Raw genomic sequence first — 21,646 nt, forward strand, 5'->3', positions numbered from 1 at the left:
TGCCGTCCGCGTCGTCTTCATCCTCATCATCGTCGTTGTTGTACTTGTCATCATCACAATCATTATCGTCGTCGTCATTATTAGTGTCATCATCATCATTGTCATCGTACGCACGCACGCACGTACACACATGTACGCAAGCACACACATACGTGCGCACATGCGTACTTGCTATGTGCTAATTGATTGAGTGGGGGGGGGGGGGGGCCAGACGGGAAAATATTTGGCTCGAGGTCATGCGCTCGGTCCAATCCTCCTGAACGAGAGCCAAATATTTTCCCGTCCGGCCCGATCAAACTCAGTCAATAAAGATTTTATCATATGACCTTTAATTAAGTGTTGAAAATTTTAACTTAAATAAGACGCGAGTCTAAAACAAAAATTCTGCTATTGGATATTTTTTCAAGCCAGAACAAGAAACTCCAAATTCCTTTAAAAAAACGCGACTTTTTTTTTTTTTTTTTCATTTTAGTTTGACTTTAGGTTTTTGCAACAAATTACAAAGGCATGTAAGGGCAGCAAGGTCCTGCTGCACGCGTCAGCTTTTTAAGACTTTTTATTGGCTCAGCCATTATGGTATATGAGCCAATATACTATAATCTAATTTCTGTACATTGTTAAATCCGGTTTCTTCTCACAAAATAAAGTCGAGAAGATTTGTCTAATAGCTTGGGGGCGTTTTTTTTTTTAATAAAACAATTATTCCACTCGCGTTTGTTGGATATGAGATGATTCTAGCCAACGAGGCGCGTAGCGCCTCGTTGGCTATCTATCATCTCATATCCAACGCGCGCTCGTGGAATAATTGTTAATTAGTCTCCAATTTACTGAGTAGTACCCAAATGCATAACTTAATTAAAAACAAATTATAACGAGTTAATTCTATATAACAAGCAAGATAACTTACAACCAAAATAATTAACTTGTTAAATCAACTCAGTCTATTGCAATACAAGATTAATATTCCACTTATTTGTTCCTATCAAAGTTATTGGTAGATATAAGTCGACCGACTGTGTTCATGGAAGCCAACTGCACCCGTTTGAAAGTGTTTTTGATTTATTAGAAACTTTTGTTGCGAGAGTAACCGCGATCTCTTAAAATGTACCCCTTTTTCCCCGCCACTTTTGAAGCTGCTCTTTAAGGCAAAAGCTAGTGTGTACTAATGGATGGAATGGGAAAATGGGGTAGGGGAGGGGTGGGCGTAGAAAAGTTGTTATCTTTTATGAGGAGGGCAGGGTAGCATGTGAGTATTCCTTCGGGGAGGCTAAAAAAAAAAAGACAATCTTAACTGTGTTGAGGAATTGGCCCTTACTGATTTTGCAAACTGAATCAGCAACGGTAACTTTAAACGTAAACGTTGGGCTAAATGTCTTTAGAAGAAATGTTTTCAGAATACCTCCGCTTGCGCGCTAAGATCGCTTGGCTTATATTCGCACGCGCCTAGTAGAGTGATCAGCGGTATGCCTCAACACGATCAAACATGGCGGTTGTTGTTGCCGAAAGTAACTCAGATCTTAGACAGCTTTTCCAAATCATGTCGCCATGCTTTACTCCAGAAGAATCAGAGAACGTTTTGCTGTCTTTAAAACAGAGTTATGGTGGGAAATTTAACTCTCTGGACAATTCCGATTTGTTGAAGTGTTTCCATCTACTAGAGAAGCATGGGTACGTGTCTGAAAACAACCTCAAACTAATCGAAGACTTCATTGCTCTGAAATCGAAAAAAAGAGTACTTATTGAGGACGCTATAAAAAGTTTTAAAGCCTCTCATCCGGTTACAGCTGATCAAGAGAAGAGATTGCGTGGGCGGAACGATGAAATCACGAAAATCAACAGAAAACTGGAATCAAAAGATTCTGCAGCTTTAAACTTGTATGGGTCGTCCGGTGTAGGAAAAACAAAACTTGCAAAAGAGGTTTGCTCACAATGGCGAGGAATTTATCGTGTTTTTGATCTTAGAAAGGTAAAGGATATGAGAGCGATTTATTACAGCATATTACATATTCTAGAACTACCTGTCCCAGTGGGTTATGTTGAACTAAAGAATGTTGTGGCCAAAGTTCAAGAGAAAATTGAAGAGTTGCAGTCGAAAAGAGAGGGACATGCTGTTCTGTTTATGCTGGATAATGTGGATCGATTTACTGCAGGAGAAGGAAAGGAGGGGAAGAACTTGAAAACAGCTTTTACACAGTTTTTAGAGAAGCTTTTAGCGAGCAAAGACAAAAGATCCAAATTGAAACTACTTCTTACATCAAGGACTCAATTAAGAGATTCTAAAAGGGTGGAAAATTTTGAGGTTAAGCCTCTAAAAAGATCCTTTTCGGAAAAAATTCTTTTTCCTGCGGGGACGCTTGACGTCCAACCCCATCAGATGGATAAATTTATTCAGGCCACTAAAGGATCTCCCCTTTTTCTGGAAATACTGGATCCTATTTTACGACAAGGACGGAAGTCTGTTGATGATCTCATTGTGAGACTCACTCTTACTCCAAAGAAATCAAAAGTGGAGGAAGATGCTTCAGAAAAGCCATTCGATTTTGAAGAAGATGGAGTAGACATGGTCCAGATGTTTGTAATGAGAGAATCATTTGACACACTTCCTACTGAGAGTTTAAAGGTATCTGCAGTAGTGATTTCCTTGTTTCATGGACCTTTCACTGTATTAACAGCTGCCAAAGTTCTTGGTATTGATCAGTCAGAGGCTATCGCTTTGTTAGAGGGACTTGTAGCCAGCCGAATCATTTTTGTAGTCGATGAAGAGGCAAAAGAAAGGAAGTATGACATTCACCCACTCCTACAGAAGTATGCTGATAGTATCACAAGTCAGGAAAACTTCTGTGTTCCCTACCTGGAGGCAAAGGCACGCTTTTATGAACTTTTCATGCACAGGATGGAGGAAATTGCCAAATACATAGAGCCAGACTATGTCAAAGCATTCCATTTGTTTGAGACAGACAGAGGAAACTATGAGTTCACTGTTGACATATCCCTACAGCCAGAATATTTCAGTGTTCCAGGTGAATTCCATAAAAATGCTTTGATTGCTTCCCTTTTTGAAGCAATGCTGAATGACAAACAAATTGAGGTGTTTCATTCCTGGGCTGAGAAGTGTGAAGAAGATGGAAAAACAGGTACGATCATTTAAAATAGAGTTTTCATCATGCAATCATCATTCCTATAGTTTAAAAAAATGATTTGTTTATCCTTTTTACTTTATTATTAAATGGCTGTGTCTCACAAGGACTGGGAACTACCGAATCTATGAATTTTATTGGCTGAAATCAATATTGAAAGCAGTCTAGATTTTCTCATCTAGACCGGCATCTAGACCGGTCTAGAAAAAAAGAGGTGCAAAGAATAAAAAAAATTGGCATATAAGACACAGTCATATAATAAACGTCTTATTAACCGAGCTAGGTCAGTCTGTATGGGAGAATCTTGACCTCGTTTGCTGGTACAGACCTCACTGCATTTGGTCTGTACTGGCGACCTCGGTCAAGATTCTCCCATACAGACCTCTCGCTCGGTTAATAAGAACTAAATATTATCAGTATGCATATTCTCCATAGTGGTCTCTGTATATTTCCTAAGGTGCTCACTAGGAGAATTTGTATAACAATCAAGAGCTACTTGAGATGATTTCCTTAATTCTCCTGACCATAATTTAGGATTGAGGGGTGATATTGTAAGGAGAAATTAGATGCTGGTCACTCTTAGAGAAAAAAGTGTGCTTTAATTACCAGAGACAATAAAGGTTGTTGGTGGAGTTTATAAATGTTAAAGCAATAGATTCTTTTCTGAAAGGCATGTCTTCCTGTAAATATTTATATTAACAAAATTTGTGTCTGACAACAAGATCTTTATGTTTGTGACCCGTACATGATGGTGGTTGTCAATCATCTCTGCAAAAGATATCTCAAAAGTCACAAATTACATGTATGCTTCGAAAGACAAACCAGAGCACCCTCTGATATTCCCTCTCCCTTGGTAATGAGGTGAAGTGCTGAAGTTTAGAAGTCCTCTAACAAATGTAATCAGATATTACAAATGAGTGTTTTTCTTTTGTTTAAAAATTATGACCTTTCTCTAGTCAGCATTTTGCAGTTTTTAATTAGGCAGCAAAACTGTGGTAGATTAACATAACTTACTTGTTTATTATTACTTGATATTTGTAGGCTCTCTCACACGAGCACAGTTGAAATGCTGGGAAGCAAAGCAAGTTCTTGATGTCCATGGAACAGAGAAAGCATTAGGAGTATTGGCAACAGCTTTCTGTTCACTGGAGGAAGTTAGAGACAAATCCAGTAATTTTTTTAAGCTAACCAAAGGACTTTATTTGTATTCTGAGGGTGAGATCCTTTGGAGAAATGGAGCCTTTCAGAAAGCACTTAAAAGTTTGGAGTCATCCTTGGAGTTCTCTGAGAGTCTGCTGAAGGAGCACACAACTCTTGCAAGGTGCTACAATGCTATTGGAAATTGCTATTCCAGTCTGGAAGAAGAAGTGAAAGCACTTGAGTTCTACAATAAAGCATACAATATGCAAAAGAAACTGGCAGGCTCTGAACATCACTTTGACATTCCGATTTACAAGAATCAAATTGGAGCTGCTTATGTGGGTCAAGGAGAATTTAAAAAAGCAACCAAGTGTTACAAAGATGCCTTGAGCCTTTTAAAAGAACTCAAACTTTTAGGATCGTGGGATGAAGCGCAGTTTCTAAGAAATCTTGCCAATGCTTACATTCACAGAGAGAAGTATGAAAAAGCAGTTGAACCTGCAGGTAGAGCTTATGCCATAAGGATGAAGATCCTTGAAAATCACCCCCTAACTGTGCAGAGCAAATACCAACAAGCACTGATTCAGTGGTACTTGAATGAAGATGAGAAATCTTTGCAGCTATTTCTTGAAGCATGGAAGATGGAGAAAGCACTCGATGCAGGAAACCACAGTCCAGTATGGCAAGACATTATTGCAAATGTTGAGACATTGTACGATAGTTTAAGGAAAAGAAATCGAAAGAAACAGTTTAGAAAAGAAGCTCTGGAATTTTGTGAACGTCTCTGGGAGGAGAGGAAAAGCTCAGCTTTGTTTTGCTTTGATGGTTTTGATAAAGAAATAATTGACACCATTTTGCAACTTCTTGGTGACAAGAAAGACAAGTACCATATATACAAAGCAGAAAAGGAACAATTATCCGAAATATATAGTGCTGCAAAGGAAGATTTTCAAGAAGAGTCTGATAAGACCCAAAGTGTTCCACATCACTTACTTGCAGGTAAAAACCACCTGTATTGCAAGTTATTTTAAAATAAGAAGGTAAAGTCTTTTTATGTCAGCCAAGTGGCCCATCAGACCCATGCTTAACTCTGGTTTCTGTAGCATGAAGTGACTGGGAGTATTTCTATTCCCCCTTCCCCCCCCCCCCCCCCGAGATGCAATGCTACTCCATCACTGGGTTACCACCCAGCATTAAACTGGCTGGTACCCATTTGAACCCCTGGGTGAAGAGAGGCTCTGTGAAAGTAAAGTGTCTTGCCTAAGAACACAACACAATGTCCCCAGCTAGGGCTTGAACCCAGACCACTCAATCTGGAGTCAAGTGCAGTAACCATGAAGCCCCAGGTCTCACCTTAAAATCAGAATGATATGTGTATTTTTCTGTTACTAGCATTTGGTGGAAGACTGCAGGGTGGCTTAATGGTCTGTGTGCTGGGTCTGGGGTCTAACAGACCCAAACTAACATTTATGTTAAGTTTACATTGCACAGCCAAAATTACTTTTTAATTTTTTAAGAATGAGCAAAAAATAGTTACCCTTGCATTAATACTCAGAATTGTGGAGACACAGGTTATCAAAGTTAATTAGAAGGGTATACTGCAAAAATGTATTTGGCTTGTTGGTTGCCTCAAAGAAAGCAATTATCAAGTATTAATTTTTTGAGCTTAGTTTCAATAAAATTTTTTGTGTGGAAGGCAGTTTTGGTATGGAATGTAATTCTTTTAAAATTTTTGTTTTTGATGATGAAAACAAACATTTTTAGCCTCTGAAGGGGACAAAGTACCTGATACCAAATCAAAAGATGGAGAAGATGAGGAGGAAGAAATTGAAGTGGAGATATCAGATGAAGAAGATACTACACCAAACCCTGCAGATACCAAAAAGACTGTGATCAAGAGGTAATTAATTTTATTTTTCTGCCATTTTTTGAAATTTTTCTTCTGTTGTTAGGCTCTCGTGAATCTTTCAAAGGAGTGAGTGCAGAAAGGTGGGGCTGGGAAGAAGGAACAGTAAAGACTAATGCACTTAAAATGTCTACTTGCTCCTCAGAGATAGAATAACCGACAAGGGAGACACATGGAATCTACCAGAGGCTGGTGCATTTATCACATTTTGCCCAGGAATCATGAAAGAACCCTTGTGGATCTGTTGTTCCTTGTGGAGTCCCAGGTCCCTCTCTCCTCCCATAGACAGTAATGAGCTCTTAGTGAGCGATGTGATTGAACTATCTCATGATGGCCCACCAACTCTAGAGTCTATGGAAGATGCTACAGGAAGCATAACAGTGGGTTTGTTGCACAGTGCCTCTGATTTTAAGGGATATGAAGTGGTTATTAAGACACTGGTTGACCCAGAAAGCAACGAGTGGTATGATTTGGAAACTAGAATCGTTTGGGATACAGCAGGTATTGAAATAATATGAAATCTTGTTTACTCTAGGGTGAATTACTTTGAGGCTGTTTCTCAGCACTTTTTATGTTCTCTGGACTGGACATTTTGAGGACCTCCACAGAATGCTAACCAGGTCTTAAGCACTTTCCTCAATTATCTGATTTATTTGTTAAGCTCTTGAAAGTTTAATCAGGGAGTAGGTATCTTTAAGCACTTTAAGAGATTCTTCAAAACTTACACAATAACTCAAAAATCTATGGGTTGAAAGTTTTAAGAGTGATAAATCCCTTCAGATGACCTTACCCTTAATATTTCTCGGTCTCTCTTTCGCACAGGGGTAGAGTTCCAAGTTTTTGCTTTAGAATTCCCTGGGTAACCACAGGTAACTTAAAGGGAATTCCAGTAGAAATGGTTAGGTCTACTACATGTACTGATGCTCTACCGAAAATCTCCACGTTGCAGAGATGCGGCCAGCCATTTCCAAGTGGACGTGCCCTTACGCTGAAGCTACTTCTACAATAACCCGTTTTTCCTCTTTCGCCGTGATTTGGCGCCTCAAGTCTTTTACGTTTCCAAAGCCAAACTCTATGACCCCTGAGTTTATCTGTTCAGTGCCAGACTATCCAAACGTCAGTATTGTAATCCCTTGGAACTCTCTTCCTGAGAGCACCGACTTCTGCTTGACTCTGAAGGTAAGTAAACCATTTTTGGCTCGTGGAGAGCTATCGGGATGGTTGGGGAATCAGGATGTCAGGGGTAAACAATAAAAAAATTGTAATCGATTTCCGATCGTCTCAAGTTCGGCAGGCGCATTCATGCATTCGTTAAATGGTCGTTAAGAATGCTCTTATTCCCTTGGAACTCTGTTCTTCATAGTGCAGACTTTTGCATTTTGGTCACGCTCTGAAGGGATAGTTCTATTTGACGTTGATGGTGTGGTCTCACTCGGCTGTCGTTATCGATAAGAGTACAGACCACGCTAAACCACTGTCGATTTTTTTTAAGTGCCTGATGTGTCAGCGGTGGCGGCTACGCAAATCCTCTCGTAGATGATGCACTGGAACGCAGCGGTCAAACGTCAGTGCATGGTCCTGTACATGTGCAAATGTTGTCATGGTTAAGGCTGGCTACGGCTAGCAAGGCATCATGGTTAGGTGGCGTGCTTTTAGGCATTCAGAATCAGTTTGTATCATAAGGGTTACAAACAACCGCACAAATCAGTAAGTCATGGTGTATGACTAATTAAGCCTCGTGTTCGTAAAGTCTCGAGTTTTTCTTTACCCTACTTTTGTTTCATTTACAAATTTCAAGGGACACTCCAAATGTTTCGCCCATGAATTGCGTGGCAGCGGTCGTTTCTGTTTTGCGCCGGAAATTGGCGCACGACTGGCCAAAAGTGAACCATTTACGCATTTATCGAAGTTTCTCAACTTCTATGTGATAAGCAACACGTTACCATAAGAAAAAAATTGCGATTCGACTTAATTTAGTATCTAACCTGCGAAAAGTAGAAGTTTTTGTTGAACTGTCAAATGGGCAAATGTACACAATTCTTTTGTTTTTCTTTTCGCTTTTGCTGTCAGATTCAAGAACCACCAAGCACTGACCATAAAAGAGAGGAAGTGTTAGTTGGTCCGATTCTTCACGTATTGTGCTCGCATGAAGTGAAGCTTTCGGAGCCAGCGAAAATAAACCTTCCTCTTGAATTTTTCGAAGGGAAAAGAGAACTGGTGCATTCCGGTCAGTGGAGGATATTTCACTTTCAACAGAAATGGGCGGACATCACAGATCAGTTGGAGATGTCCGTCTCCCTTTCGGATGGAATAGTGACATTCAAAGTGAAAGCTTTCTGCCGGTTAGTATAATCTGTGTATTTGCATTTGCTAAGCACATTTAACTCGAAAGTAACGAAGCGTACTTAGTTAGAAATCTCGCGATTCCTTTTCCGCCGATAAAGCATGCTTTCGAACACGGAATGTTATTAATAGTGTCAGGCATTTGAAAGTAACATTTAACGTAATCGTAATGAGTGTGGCCTTTTCTCGCCGGTTGCAATGATTTAAGTTAGAAATTATGCAGTAAGTTATCGAACTATGCATATTATAATGGTTTATGAATGAAATTACAATTATTCGTTACCGTTTTCGCGCAGGTTTTGGCCTTTGATAGCCACTGTTAATGCTGGTGATATCTCTAATCTGGACCGGAGATCCATGAGACAACGAGCTGGATTTTTAGCTTGCATTTGTCGTGATGACGAGAGGTTCTTGCTGAAATTATTCTGTTTTCCTTTGAATTGGAAATCCAAAGTGAATGAGTACATTTCATGTTACAATGTGATTTATCAAGGCGATGGAAACTCGAAGAAACCGCTATTCAACGAGGACCAAACGTTTGTGTCTCTTTCGGAAGGACTGAAGGTGCACGGAGAAAAAAATATTGAAGACCTTTCGTTAACGTAAGAGTTTGTCACCTTTGTGATTATTAGGGACTTTAAGCAGTCAGGACGGCAACGCCACGGAAGACGTCGATTGAAAAATGAGTTTCTACTTTTAGTTAGAATTTCGAAAATGGCTGGATGTGTTAACCGTCTCATAGGGCGCCAGACCTCAAACTCAACATAACGCATAAAAGTAGCGTCGAGTTCCAAATTAAAATAACTTGCCGCCGCGGTTTAGCTTCGCAGACGACGCAAATTTTGGTGATTTCACGTTGTTTTGCAAAGGACGGCTAAGAAATGTACAAAGTTGGAAAACGCATGTGCTGGGCTATTGTTCTGCCAATTAGATCTATTGTTTTTCCACGTTCTCGTTGCCGTAGCCGTCGTGGTTTGCTTAAAGTCCCTATTAATATCACTTGATGCGGATTCGTGTGATATTAGTTTCATTTTGCATGTCCGCCCGGCTTAAGTATATAGCGCTTCTAGCAAAGAACTGCGACTGTTAATCCTTGACTCCGTCATGAAGAGCGAGCCGGCATTTTAGTGATTACCATAATCATAATGGCTTGTCTTCGAAGAAAACGCTAAGGTGCACTACCATCGCGGCAGTAGGCAGCGAGAATGCTGAGTTTACGTGACAGCATTAGGGACCACAGGTATGCGCTCCTTAGATATGCGCTCCTTAGCTATGCGCTCTTTAGCTATGCGCTCGTTAGCTATGCGTTTCTTAGATATGCGCTCCTTAGATATGCTTCCCCCAGATTTGCAAAAGCTGGGCTACAAAGTTAATATTTCAACCAGCAATCCACATGCTCAATTTTTATTTTCCGCGGATAGATTTCATTTTTAATTCTGGTTCCAAGAATCTCCGTTAGATTGCTTGTAGACAATCTGAGAATTTCCCTTGTTCTTTTTAATGTCAGGTTTTTCGGGGATGGAGAAGACCAAGAAAATGTGTACGTTACCATTAGGGATAAAAGTAACATGTCAGTAGACTTCTTGAAATGGCTGAACGCTGAAGGGAAAAGAGACCCCGAATGGATATGCAAAGTTCCTATGATTCGAAGATTTTCTCCGCAGGTACACGAATTTTCTTACTGCTTATCAACTCCTAAATCAGTGTGAAGTTGTGATAGAAAGGCACAGCACCGACTGTAAACCATTCTCTTCGCCATCTTATGTGATTAGCGGTACAGATTGTTAGACAAGCTAATTGTTTTCCCCGCACATCCTTAACCTGCACTACGGTTAGCGTCACAAGCTCGCGATCGTTCATCCGATCAGCCATGTTTTACTTAGAGTTGGAATAGACTGCGGGGGTGGGGGTGGGGGAAAAGGAGAATGTCCTTATCCCCTCTTCTTTGTTTGACCGTCGCTCAGTCCCTAGATGAAAATATCGTCCGTCTCTCCCCAGCCTTCCGCTGCTGTGAAGACCATGGAGGGCCTGTATGATTTTCACCATTAAGAAACTGAGTGCTCGTTCGCCAAAATACGCCCCTCCTACCCCCCCCTCCCCAGCCTTACTCATACTTCCGTTTATTGTGATCAAATACAAGATAATCGTGAAGATGGCAAAGATCAGGGGCAAAGTTAAATGATTGTAAAACCTGAGACACTGTTGATTGGCTATTTTTTAATACGTTTCTCCTCGTTGGTGAATAAGCGTTGAATCTGCATCAGTTTTTGGGCCTTAGGATGGAACCAGTGGAGGTTTTACTGAACATAGCAAAGGGATAACAAGTTCCATCGCTGAAGGAAGGCGTTAGGTTGCGTTTAGAGGAATATTGTCATCAATAACTTCAAGTTTAACGTTGATAGCGTTTCAGTTATTTTGCTTAAGTTGTACAGGAATTATAATGATGGTTGTTTTCATTTTATTTAAGGATCCATCTTCATGCGCTCAGTACATTCCATGTAAAACATTACTCAGGAAAACAGAAATGATGGTGAGTTAGTGTTCCAAAGATTTTATATGGCGTATTTTAAACTTATGTACATAAGCACCTCTCGGCGATTGATATTTGGTTTGATTGGCCACTAAAGAAACCTTGTAGATAAGCCATACAAACTTGGTAAAAGGTAGTCTGCTCTGTCAGTTGAGTGTTCGATTGTCACCTCTCGAGAGAGCTGAAGGTGAGAGGTTTTCTTATAATCTCCGTGGTACACTATGTCACAGCACTTTCTTCCGCTGTGCAATTTTTGAATGTGGTTTTCGTGTAATTCCTTTTTGTTTAACGATATTGAGGATGACACTGACAAATTCCGATCAAAAGTATGTTGAGTGCGTATCCAAACCTGATATATTTCTTATAAAGGGGCAATTTTGCATGTTGATGAAATAGAAAAGAAAAAAGAAAAAAAAAGGGGAAGGAAAGTTCAAAACGATCGGGTAATATTTCAAATGGATTTTATCATACATATGCATCCTGGGCATTAAAAATGTACCTTATCGTAAAACTTAATAGGCACATGTTCCTTATTTTGTCCTTGTAGAAAACCCCAGTGGAGTTTTTTGGCATTCCAGTTAATGATGAAATCTTGTCAAATCCGCGTGCTAGAGACGTTCTCGCGATTGGAAAACAATTCGTTGGTTCAGAGGTGTATGAAGATCTCCTTCACCGCCTTGAAAAAGCCAGTCTGAATGAAAGGCAGACAATACAAAGCTTCTTTGAGATTCTTGCAGGATTGAATATCGAATTCCAAAATGGGTGCTTTGAGGCACTTGTCAAGAAACTGAGTACCCATGGCGGATACCAACATGTGGCTGATCGACTCAAGGAAGGTAACGAAAATAAAACTTCAAGCTTTGGTCTCAGTTTTACTTCTGTTTGTAATTGTCCTGTCCTTAATTTAGGGATAAGCTCCGACCTAGTCTAAGCGCATTTTATTTTTCCGTTGTTCAAACCTAGAACTGAAAACGAGAGAAAGGCGAGTTCTCGAGATTTCTCGGCGGGTCTTTCTAGATACCCGTTGTGAGGTCCAGCTTTAACCGAGCCAAGAATCGCAGAGGGGCTGTGGCCAAGCTTGGTTGATTTGCTCCCGCAGAGGGGGTTGTGATACCTGAAGTTGATCAATTATTGGCATATATCTGATGCTGAGGGCAGCATGCTTGCAGTCAATTTCGTATGATCTAACATATGTTGGTTTTCGTCCTTTTAGGTAAAGATGCTGTTTGCAAATCATTGCAAACGAATCGGGAAGTGAGGAAAATTGTATCAGAAAAAGTGGAGCATCATTGGAAGAGCCTGGCAAGAGAGCTGGGGCTTACAGACGGAACAATTGATGCGATTTCTGAGGAAGAGCAAAATAAATGTGGAGAATGCTGTTATAAAGCTCTACAAACATGGTGTGAAAAGAACGGGGCATCGGCCACTATCAGAAGAGTCATGATCGCACTGAATAGAATAGGATTAGCGGACATCAACAACGACATTGTAGATTGTCTTAGTTTGAGTTGTCTGGATCAAAGTTAGACTCAGAGAACTGATAAAATTGAAAGAATTAAGCATGCAATTGGTAACTTAAAAGACGTAACTGTGTACTTCATTCAATGCACAACGCACTTTGTTACACATACAACGAAACGAGCAATCACGTGATGCCAAATTTGTCACGGTCAGGAAAACATCATTCCCACACTTCCACGGACAATGGAAAATTTGCATGATTTGATAATGGAACTTTGTCATGCGTACACATATGCAGAAAATTGGCTTTAGATTAAGACTAATAGCTAAAATTGAAAGTCTTTGGTAAATATCTGTAAAATTTTGAATTTTTCAAAGTTTGAGATCTTTGGATATGGTTCAAAAGTCTGGCACTTTGATTTTAAAATATTTTATGCGAGAGGGAGAGTTTACCACTCAGCTTCTTGCTTTTATCCTGAACGTAAAAACGTTAAAACTTTGCTCTTTAGTATCAGTGGTCTCAAAATTGGAAATTCTGCAGAAGGAAATTTTCGAGTTGCAAGAACACTTACTTCGAAAATGAGGCCAGGTGCAAAATCCCTCTCGCCGTGAAAATGAGTTTTATTCTATGAGAGCAAAAAAAACAATTTCATATCAAAGTTTCGCATATATCCGTCCTTTTCAGGTGTAAAGGGGCCCCGAGCATATCGGCGAAAGGGCTCTTAGCTTCACACTCTTTCCATTCTCTGTATTAAAGAGATCTTTAATAAGGACATGGTAACATGGAAATGTCACCGAAAGGTGCTTTCTTAGACCTTCCTAGGTTAATTTTAATACGAGATATTCTTTAAACTTTGTTCAGATCAGTAGAAAACTGATCATTTAAGGCTGACTGCATTTTTCGGAGCCCAACATTTTAAAGAATATTATGCCCAAAGCAAATTTTCATCTAAGTTTGTCTGACAGGATAGACTTGTTTGGTTGTATACGTAAATACTCGTAAGTAGATCAGTATTTGTACTACCAGGAGCCAAGTTTTAGTCGGGGAAAAGTGTACCATACGATGATTACACACTGACAAATTGTTGTCATGAAAAGAATATGGCTTATGAAATAACTTATTAACAGAAAAAGTGAGCTACTAAATAACTATTTAAGAATGCTTAAATATGAAATAACGATGCTTTTTTGCAATTTTTCTCAATGATCTCTCCATATCAAGCTATGATGTTTATAATTTTTAGCAGATCTTCCTAACCCCTCATCTGCTCGAAGTCAAATGTTCCAAATTTCTAAATTTGTTTCAACGACGTACGAGGACTATCAAGGGTAAACCGGAGTTTTCTGGCCGAAAACTCTTAAATGTGATGTAGTGACGTCTGAACGTTGCCGAGTCTCGGTGGACTACAAATGGCAAAAAATACGATAAAACAGCATGACAAATGCTATCTTTTCGTATAAACGTGCGATTAGAATGTCGTCGTCATTGTCGTTGTCATCATCACCATCATCATTTACCTGTTGTCATCGTAATCAGTATCATCGTCATTATAATCAAAATCAGCAGCAGCAGTAGTAGCATTTTAAATTTGTCAATCAGGTTGTGAACTGGCCAATCAGATGTAAATTGATCGAAATTCGAAATCGAGCGGAGGCGGGTGACGCACGTACACACGCACGCACGTGCTCACACACGCACGCACGCAGGTACGTACGCACGTACGTATCCACATAAATGCACATGTACGCACGTATATACGTACACACATACGTGCTCACTTGCCTACTTACTATGTGCTTATTGATCGAGTGGGAGGGCCGGACGGGAAAATATTTGGCTCAAGGTCATGCGCTCGGTCCAATCCTCCTGAACGAGAGCCAAATATTTACCCGTCCGGACCGATCAAACTCAGTCGATAAGCATTTTATCATATGTACCTTGAGTGTTGAAATTTCAACCTGCATATTAGCATTTAGGTACCAGCATTTGAGCTAACTACATTAAAAACTAATCATAACGACTTAATTCTATAAAACAAGCAAGATAACTTGCTACCTAGAGAGCTAACTTGCTAAATCAACTTAATGTACTGCATTATAAGATTAAAATTTCACTTGTTTGTTCCTATCAAAATCATTGGTAAATATCAGTCGACAGCTGCGTGACAGAGCTGAGTAACGTATGTGCACGCGCTAGGTTTCGGCGCGGAAACACAGATTTTGAGTCGTTCGCATGGTTGATTTTCTATTCTGTTGCTTCGAGGCGTTGTTTTCCTTGCCAATTTTTTTTTGCCGAACAACTTCCAAAAACTTTGTACACCTCTTAAACAATCGCAAATTAATTTTCTCCTTAGATTTAGAAATAGGAAAATGCGTTCGACGACGAAGTGCCGCGGTTATAAATGCCAGCCCCTTATTGCTTTCGCAAATTTCGCCTAGTTTTAGACCTCGCATGCTCGAGCCCGCATACCTTTGATGTTATTCAGCTCTGTCCAACTGCGTTCATTGAAGCCAGTTGCACGGGTTTGAAAGTGTATCTTGCAGAAAACAAAAACGACAAAGATGAAGTGAGCAAGGAACAGATTTGGTTCTACGAGGAAATGTATAAAGTCCATGAGAAAGAGTTTCAAGAGGAGTTTGATTTGGAAACTGATAATGATGCTCTCTGTTTCATGCTTAGGGAACGAGATAATCTCTTGAACGAGTTAGTGAAGTTCTACTCTCAGCTTCATGAACATGAGAAGCTTGTGAAATACAAAAAGGACAAGTTGGCTTTGTACAAAATGTGTCTGGTGAACGCAGGTTTCCTTGGTGACAAAGAAGATGGGTTGGGATGGAAACAATACAGAAGAGTGGTAGAATGTGTAGAAGAGATTGAAATTGGCTCTCTCTATTGGAGACGGAGTCCAGACTTGATGAGGAAATGATGGCCAGTTCTAAAGAAGGAGACAAAAACAGATTTTTACCTGGAAAGGAAACAGCATTTTTAGCCGAAGGTGGTCAAACTGAAGTCAGAGGCACTAGGTAAGGTTCATTATCATTATCAGTAATTTAACTTTCAGTTTTGAGTTTGTGAAACTCTTTCAGGTTTCTCACTCTGTTGTGAAACCTTCTTAATAGGAAAACAGTGTTAGGTCACAGGATGTACTGTACATTGTATGTGAACCAAAGTATGTTGGATTATGTTTACTGCAGTGCTCTTGTCTAATATGTGAGGCGACACTTGGTCAACATTCTGTTGGTCGAGACTCAGTAGACATTCAGTGGGTTGACACTTAGTTGATAACTGGTCAATAACTGGTCGATAACTGGTTGATAACTGGATCGTTCTCATATACGTGGTAAACAGTTAGTAGACAATTGGTCGATAGTCAGTCCATGTTGGTTGATAGTCAGTCGATAGTTGACAGATACTTGGTAGAAACTTTGTTGAGAGTCGATAAGCTATATCTTGGCTGACATATCTTGACCGACATATTGACCAAGTATCTACTGACTCTTGATGGATGTCAATATATGGATATATCGAGTGAGTATCTACTGACTGTCAACAGATATATTGACTGATAACCCACCTGATATATCGGTCGAGAGCACCTTCAATAAACATAATCCAGCATGTTTACATCAATTTGTTTCTTTTTTTTTTCAGTATTGTTTTGGGTTAAATTTTTTTCATTATGTGACTAATAGTACCATTAAATATAAATCTAAACGTTGATAACAGAGAGGTCCAGATTGGGTACAGGCAGGTTACGTAGTCCTTCTTTTAGACTTGGAAATTTGTTTAGCAAGCAAGTCGCATGACCTGGATAGAACCAATGGTCATGCGTCATGCCAGTGCATTTTTTGAATTGCAAAGTTAGTTCAATATATGTAGTGCTGCTTCGGAAGCTATGCATGCAGAACAGTTTGTTTTCCTTACTTCTAATGTGTTTGATATGCTGATTCTTGAGCAATGATAGTGAAAATGAAAAACTGTTCTTCTTTGAAATGGAATGGAAGCAAAGCACTTTCAAGGACTAAAAGTTCTTTTCTTTAATTTAACAGGGTCACTGTACCAAAACACACCCCCCACTGTATTTCACAAGAGGCAGTATTTAGATCTGACCAGACTTTACAGGAGAGCAAAGTGGAACAAGCAAGACAACATGAGGTAAAGGTAGAAATATAGAATCTCATATATTGTGCAATTCCCATCATTGATGAAGATTGAGGTTTTTGAAAGATTCAGCGGACTGCAAACTACTCCTCATAGTGGGAGACATCTGTAACACTTCTCTCTTGTCCTTGGAAGTATCTTGTTGATATTTGGTCTTGCCAAGTGAAATGCAGTCTAAGTCTAGTGCTGGAGGAAAATTTTGAACCATTGACCAAGTTTGTCAACAGGGGCATATGCAGAAATATGCCATTTTTTCAAATCTATTAACCAATTTAACCACAAAAAAAAGTTGTCTGCTGCTTTTAGTCCGAGAAAACGCTTGAGTGTGAGGAAGGACTTAAAATGTAAGAGAAAGCGACTGTAAATTTAGGTTGATCCCCAGATATCAAGATTTTTTTTTTCATTGTTTGAGGGATTTTCTCTAAAGGTAGCTGTTATTGTATAGTAGTCTCTGTAATTCAGACATTCCATCTTTCATCGATTGCTGTTTTTGGAGATTATTTTAGTTGGAGACTCCCGCTCTTGAATTCCCCTCTTTTAAATTAACCAGAGTTGGCATCTTTCTGATATTTCCTCTGCTGCTATTCCTTTGTTTTGCTTTCGTTTTCTTTTATGGCAAGGTTAATCGTTGCAATTTCTGTTTGAGACATGTTCTTTTCAGAAATTCCCTTATTTTAAGATTTCCCCTTTGAGTTATGTGATCAGATACATTTCATAGACTCTAAGCAACTGACACGGGCCCTCTTCTTCAAATTTTTTTACCGCAAATTTTTGTTGAAATCACCTCTAGACAGTCTTCCATGATACCATGTCCTAATTTCATACCCAAGTCCAAATTTTCCGTTAGTTCGAGAACTCTCGGTTAGCATCAATTTGTGGTTATTGCCATTGGAAATAATTTGCGTTTCTGTTGCAGGTTTCTTCGGAAGTCAGCCCTTCTACAGCAGGTCAAGAGGAGAGGTTGGAAGTTGTTCTTCTATGTGACGAGTGGACCTCGCGTGGGGGTGGTTTGTCCACGGTAAACAGGACACTGGCAAAAAAATTGTCAGGGAGGGAGGGTGCGGGTTTCTGTCTTCCTTCCTGAAGGTTCTTGTTCCCAGGAGCATAAAGAGGAGGCTGAGAGGCACGGGATCAACATGGTTGAAGCGGAAAAACTCTTAGGCTACGATCCTCATCTCTGGTTGAGCTTTCCACCTTCAGACCTGAAACCTGATGTTGTAATTGGTCATGGTCAGAAACTAGGTCGTCAAGAACAAATTATCAAACGTCCACCCCACAATTGCAAGTGGATTCAAACAGTGCATATTGATGCAAAAGAGTTCAGCGAGTACAAAAGCGATAGTCAGGCTGTTTGTAAGGACAAAGAAAAACAAAGCACTGAAGTTGGTCTCTGTAAAATGGCCCATCTGGTCGTAACTGTTGGAGCCAAACTTTATGATGCTTTCTCTAAATACCTTGGATCTGATTTGAATATCTTTAAACTCACTCCTGGTCTTTCTTAGGAATTTAAAGATGTGAATCATGTTCCCCGAGAGGGTTCCGACTACAAAGTGTTGTTATGTGGCCGCGGTGATCCAGAAGACTTCAAGCTGAAAGGTTACGACACTGCCGCCAAGGCTTTTGCAAGCAGCGAGCTTAGAGAACCCTCCTATCAACTCATTTTTGTGGGTGCTTTAAAGGGAAAACAACAGGAGATGAAAGAAAAGCTCCTCGAGTTTGGCATCATAGAAAATCAGATTTTCGTTAAAGAATTTGTAGAAAGTAGGGAAGAAATGAAGAGGTTGCTTTGCGAAGTTGATCTGGCAATCATGCCGTCGCGGACTGAGGGTTTCGGTCTTGTTGCCCTTGAGGCACTCTCTGCAGGTCTTCCTGTTCTTGTAGGAAACAATTCAGGCTTTGTTGAAGCCATAAGAGACTTACCGAATGGAAAGTCATTCATCGTTGGCTCAGAGGAACCTGAAAAATGGGCAATTGCAATCGCGACGGTTCGGAAAGGGTATGGAGAATCGGTGCAGAAGATCAAGGAACTACGTGAAGCTTATGGGAAGAAATACAGTTGGGAGGAGCAGCGTGAAGCTCTTGTGGACGAGATGAGGAGGATGGTTCAGGGTATAAACTGAAAGATAGAAAGTGAGTGTTCTTCCTTTGTTTTGTCAATTTAACTAATTGAAAAGCTAAGTGAGTGTTGTTGAAAAATCCGATTAGAAATCTGTTTGAATGCGCAAAAGAATCCCATGGTGAGAGGAAAAGAAAACATGATTTAGTTTTATTAGCCTATTAGCCAATTTGTTAGTGGAAGCCGATCCTCAAATATTCTGGAGTGAGCCTATGTCCAACCTCTCAAAACAACAGTTTTCTTGAATTCTGCTTCACAGATAGCAAAATCAGGATTGTATGTGAAAATAGATCGTCCTTGCTTTTCCACAGATGCAGTGAGGCTTCGGGTAGCCGGCGGGAAATGCACTTGTACTGCTGTGGGCGCGCCACTGATTCTGATGCACAATTCATGAAACTAGAACGTAGAAATTTGCGAGAAGGCATTGAGACTGGATTACACCAAACGCACTCGTCTTTTCACATTCACTAACAATGGCTCAGTCTTAGACAAGTATAAGAGCGATGGGTATCCAAGGGAACCATAAGCGGAAGAAGGTGGTTTTCTCTTGAGCCATTCTCTAACATGGGGTAAAAAAGGGCAGGGAACCTATTCAAGAACGCAAACATTCTTGTGTGTTCTAATGTGTCAAATTGATGAGAACCTGTACAACCTGATGGGGAAAAATGGAGTTCTTGTACGCAGGATTTATATTACGTAATAGCATGATTTTGAGAGCAATGTGGTGTTAATAAGTACCAGTAATTTTTCAAAGACAAAAAAATATACAAGTGCTTATTTGCACGAAATTGCACCAGAAAAAAAGCATTATAAAAAGTCAACACGGACGAAATTTTGGACAGTGCGCGCACGCTGTTTGCAATTCGTGTCACAAACAGACACTCGTGTCAACTTTGTGCTCGTTTTCAGCCAGTCAGAAACGCGTAGCATTTTCATGTATATTATTAGGCGTAAATCCGAAGATCTTTTATAATGTATTACAGATAGACGTTCCATATTTAACAAATGGTAAACACCACAGCGTACACTATTGAGTTATGGATGCACGTAGGAGGTTGCTAAGCACGGAAGAAGCGTAAGAGTCGCTCGAGGCGATAACATTGATACATTGTAGCTAAAGAGTTCCCTTTTATTTAACAAATCTTACGCGACCAGAAAAAACAAGCGCGCGCGCAAAAAATAGTCTTTGCATTTGCTCACGTCAGCAGCGTACACCCATGGGCAAATGGGGGACGCTAAATTGACCAATCAGAGCGCGCGCTTTACTTTGGTTATGTTATAAACTTACATTAATTTTTTGTTTCAAGTGATACGCGTTAACAATTATTTTGATTTTCATCCTAGAGCCCAACCATGATAAGAGAACTTTGTACCTGAAGCGGGACAGTAAAAAAGACAGAAGAAAAAATGGCAGGATAAAAAAACTATATGTCTTGCAATACTCGCAAAGGACACCTAAAACAGAACACCTAAACTATTTTAGGCTTGTTTGTATTTTCTTCCCAGATTTGTCTTAGATCTCCCAACAAATTATGCAGCAATCATTTGAAAACCACTCACCCCTTCCCTACTCTTTCTTTCTTTGTCATAACCAGGGCAGTAACTTTCTTTATAACATAACCAAAGTTAAGCGCGCGCTCTGATTGGTCAATTTAGCGTCCCCCATTTGCCCATGGGTGTACGCTGCTGACGTGAGCAAATGCAAAGACTATTTTTCCGCGCGCGCTTGTTTTCACCAGGGCAGTAACTTTCTTTGCGATGAAAAAAGGGTGAAGTCCCCTCTAACTGGGATAACCGGAACATTCCCCTTGTGCAGTATATGCTTAAGTTAGAGAAGTTGGTTCAATTTTCCCCCATGAAATATAACAACATGTTTACATGCATTTGTATGGCTGTTTTGTTTTTCCACTGAACCCAATTGTTGGCTATCTTGAGGTCATGTTGCTTCTTAACGCCTCCCCTAGGTTTGATAACCCATCGCCATGGCACAAGCACTTCGCTTCTTACATTTTGACAAGTAAATTGTTCGTCAAGTTCATGAACTTTTTCAGATATATTTGCTTCTAAATGGGCCCTTTCTAGCATGCATTTTGATCCCTCAGATCTTTGCACTTAATTTAGCAGTGCACAGGGTTCGTAAGGGTCCTGGAAAATCTGGAAAGTCCTAGAATTTTATTTTGACATTTTCTAGAGAAAAGACTACAAGTCCTGGAAAGTCCTAGAAATCTGCTTAAATGAAGCAATAAAGTTTTCAGAATCAATGTTTTAATAAATATAGTTATTAAAAACTGGATGATCGGATAATGCAATTCAAGACTTTTAATTGGCTTAGCCGTTATGGTATAGGAGCCAATATACCATAATCTTCAAATATGCTAAGCATACGCGTCAGCTTTAAAATTAAAAGGGAGCTAAACAAATTTTGTAAAATTTAATATTGAATTTAATGTTTTTAATAAAACAATTATTCCACTCGCGCTTGTTGGATATGAGATGATAGATAGCCAACTCGGCGCCACGCTCCTCGTTGGCTATCTATCATTACATATCCAACGCGCGCTCGTGGAATAATTGTTAAGTAGACCGCAAGGAAAATTGATTCTGAAATCCTGGGAATGAAAGGGTTTAAGGTGAAATTTAGAGTTCTGGAAAAATTAATTTGCGTCCTGAAAAAGTCCTAGAAAAGTCCTAGAAATTTGTTCTGAAAATAAAGAGGACGAACCCTGAGTACATTACCTGATTTTCATTTCAGACGAAACTTCAAATACAGAAAAATCATGTTTCTGCGTCTTGTGTGTCTCTGTCACGGTAGTTTCCTTGGTAATTTTTGTTTTTAATAGTTTACCTTCAA

The 21,646-nt window shown here is 39.8% G+C and overlaps 1 protein-coding gene across 2 annotated transcripts; it reads left to right on the forward strand.

Annotated features, from left to right (window-relative positions):
• The first annotated feature begins 1,449 nt into the window (after window positions 1-1,449).
• Window positions 1,450-20,678, forward strand: LOC111342355 (uncharacterized). 2 transcript variants are annotated; one of them, XM_088747123.1, is made up of 15 exons: window positions 1,450-3,134; window positions 4,179-5,276; window positions 6,042-6,177; window positions 6,329-6,684; window positions 7,133-7,362; window positions 8,254-8,525; window positions 8,823-9,128; window positions 10,034-10,190; window positions 10,994-11,056; window positions 11,604-11,892; window positions 12,270-15,541; window positions 16,568-16,673; window positions 17,596-18,809; window positions 19,107-19,331; window positions 20,140-20,678. In XM_088747123.1, exons 1-11 carry the CDS (start codon window positions 1,484-1,486, stop codon window positions 12,581-12,583), a joined length of 4,872 nt encoding a protein of 1,623 aa, XP_088603249.1. In that variant the 5' UTR covers window positions 1,450-1,483; the 3' UTR covers window positions 12,584-15,541; window positions 16,568-16,673; window positions 17,596-18,809; window positions 19,107-19,331; window positions 20,140-20,678. The 2 variants fall into 2 exon arrangements, with proteins under 2 accessions (XP_088603249.1, XP_088603250.1); XM_088747124.1 differs by lacking the exon at window positions 19,107-19,331.
• Window positions 20,679-21,646: the final 968 nt, after the last annotated feature.

Source organism: Stylophora pistillata, chromosome 2, assembly GCF_964205215.1.
Source record: "Stylophora pistillata chromosome 2, jaStyPist1.2, whole genome shotgun sequence".
NCBI classification, from domain to species: Eukaryota; Metazoa; Cnidaria; class Anthozoa; order Scleractinia; family Pocilloporidae; genus Stylophora; species Stylophora pistillata.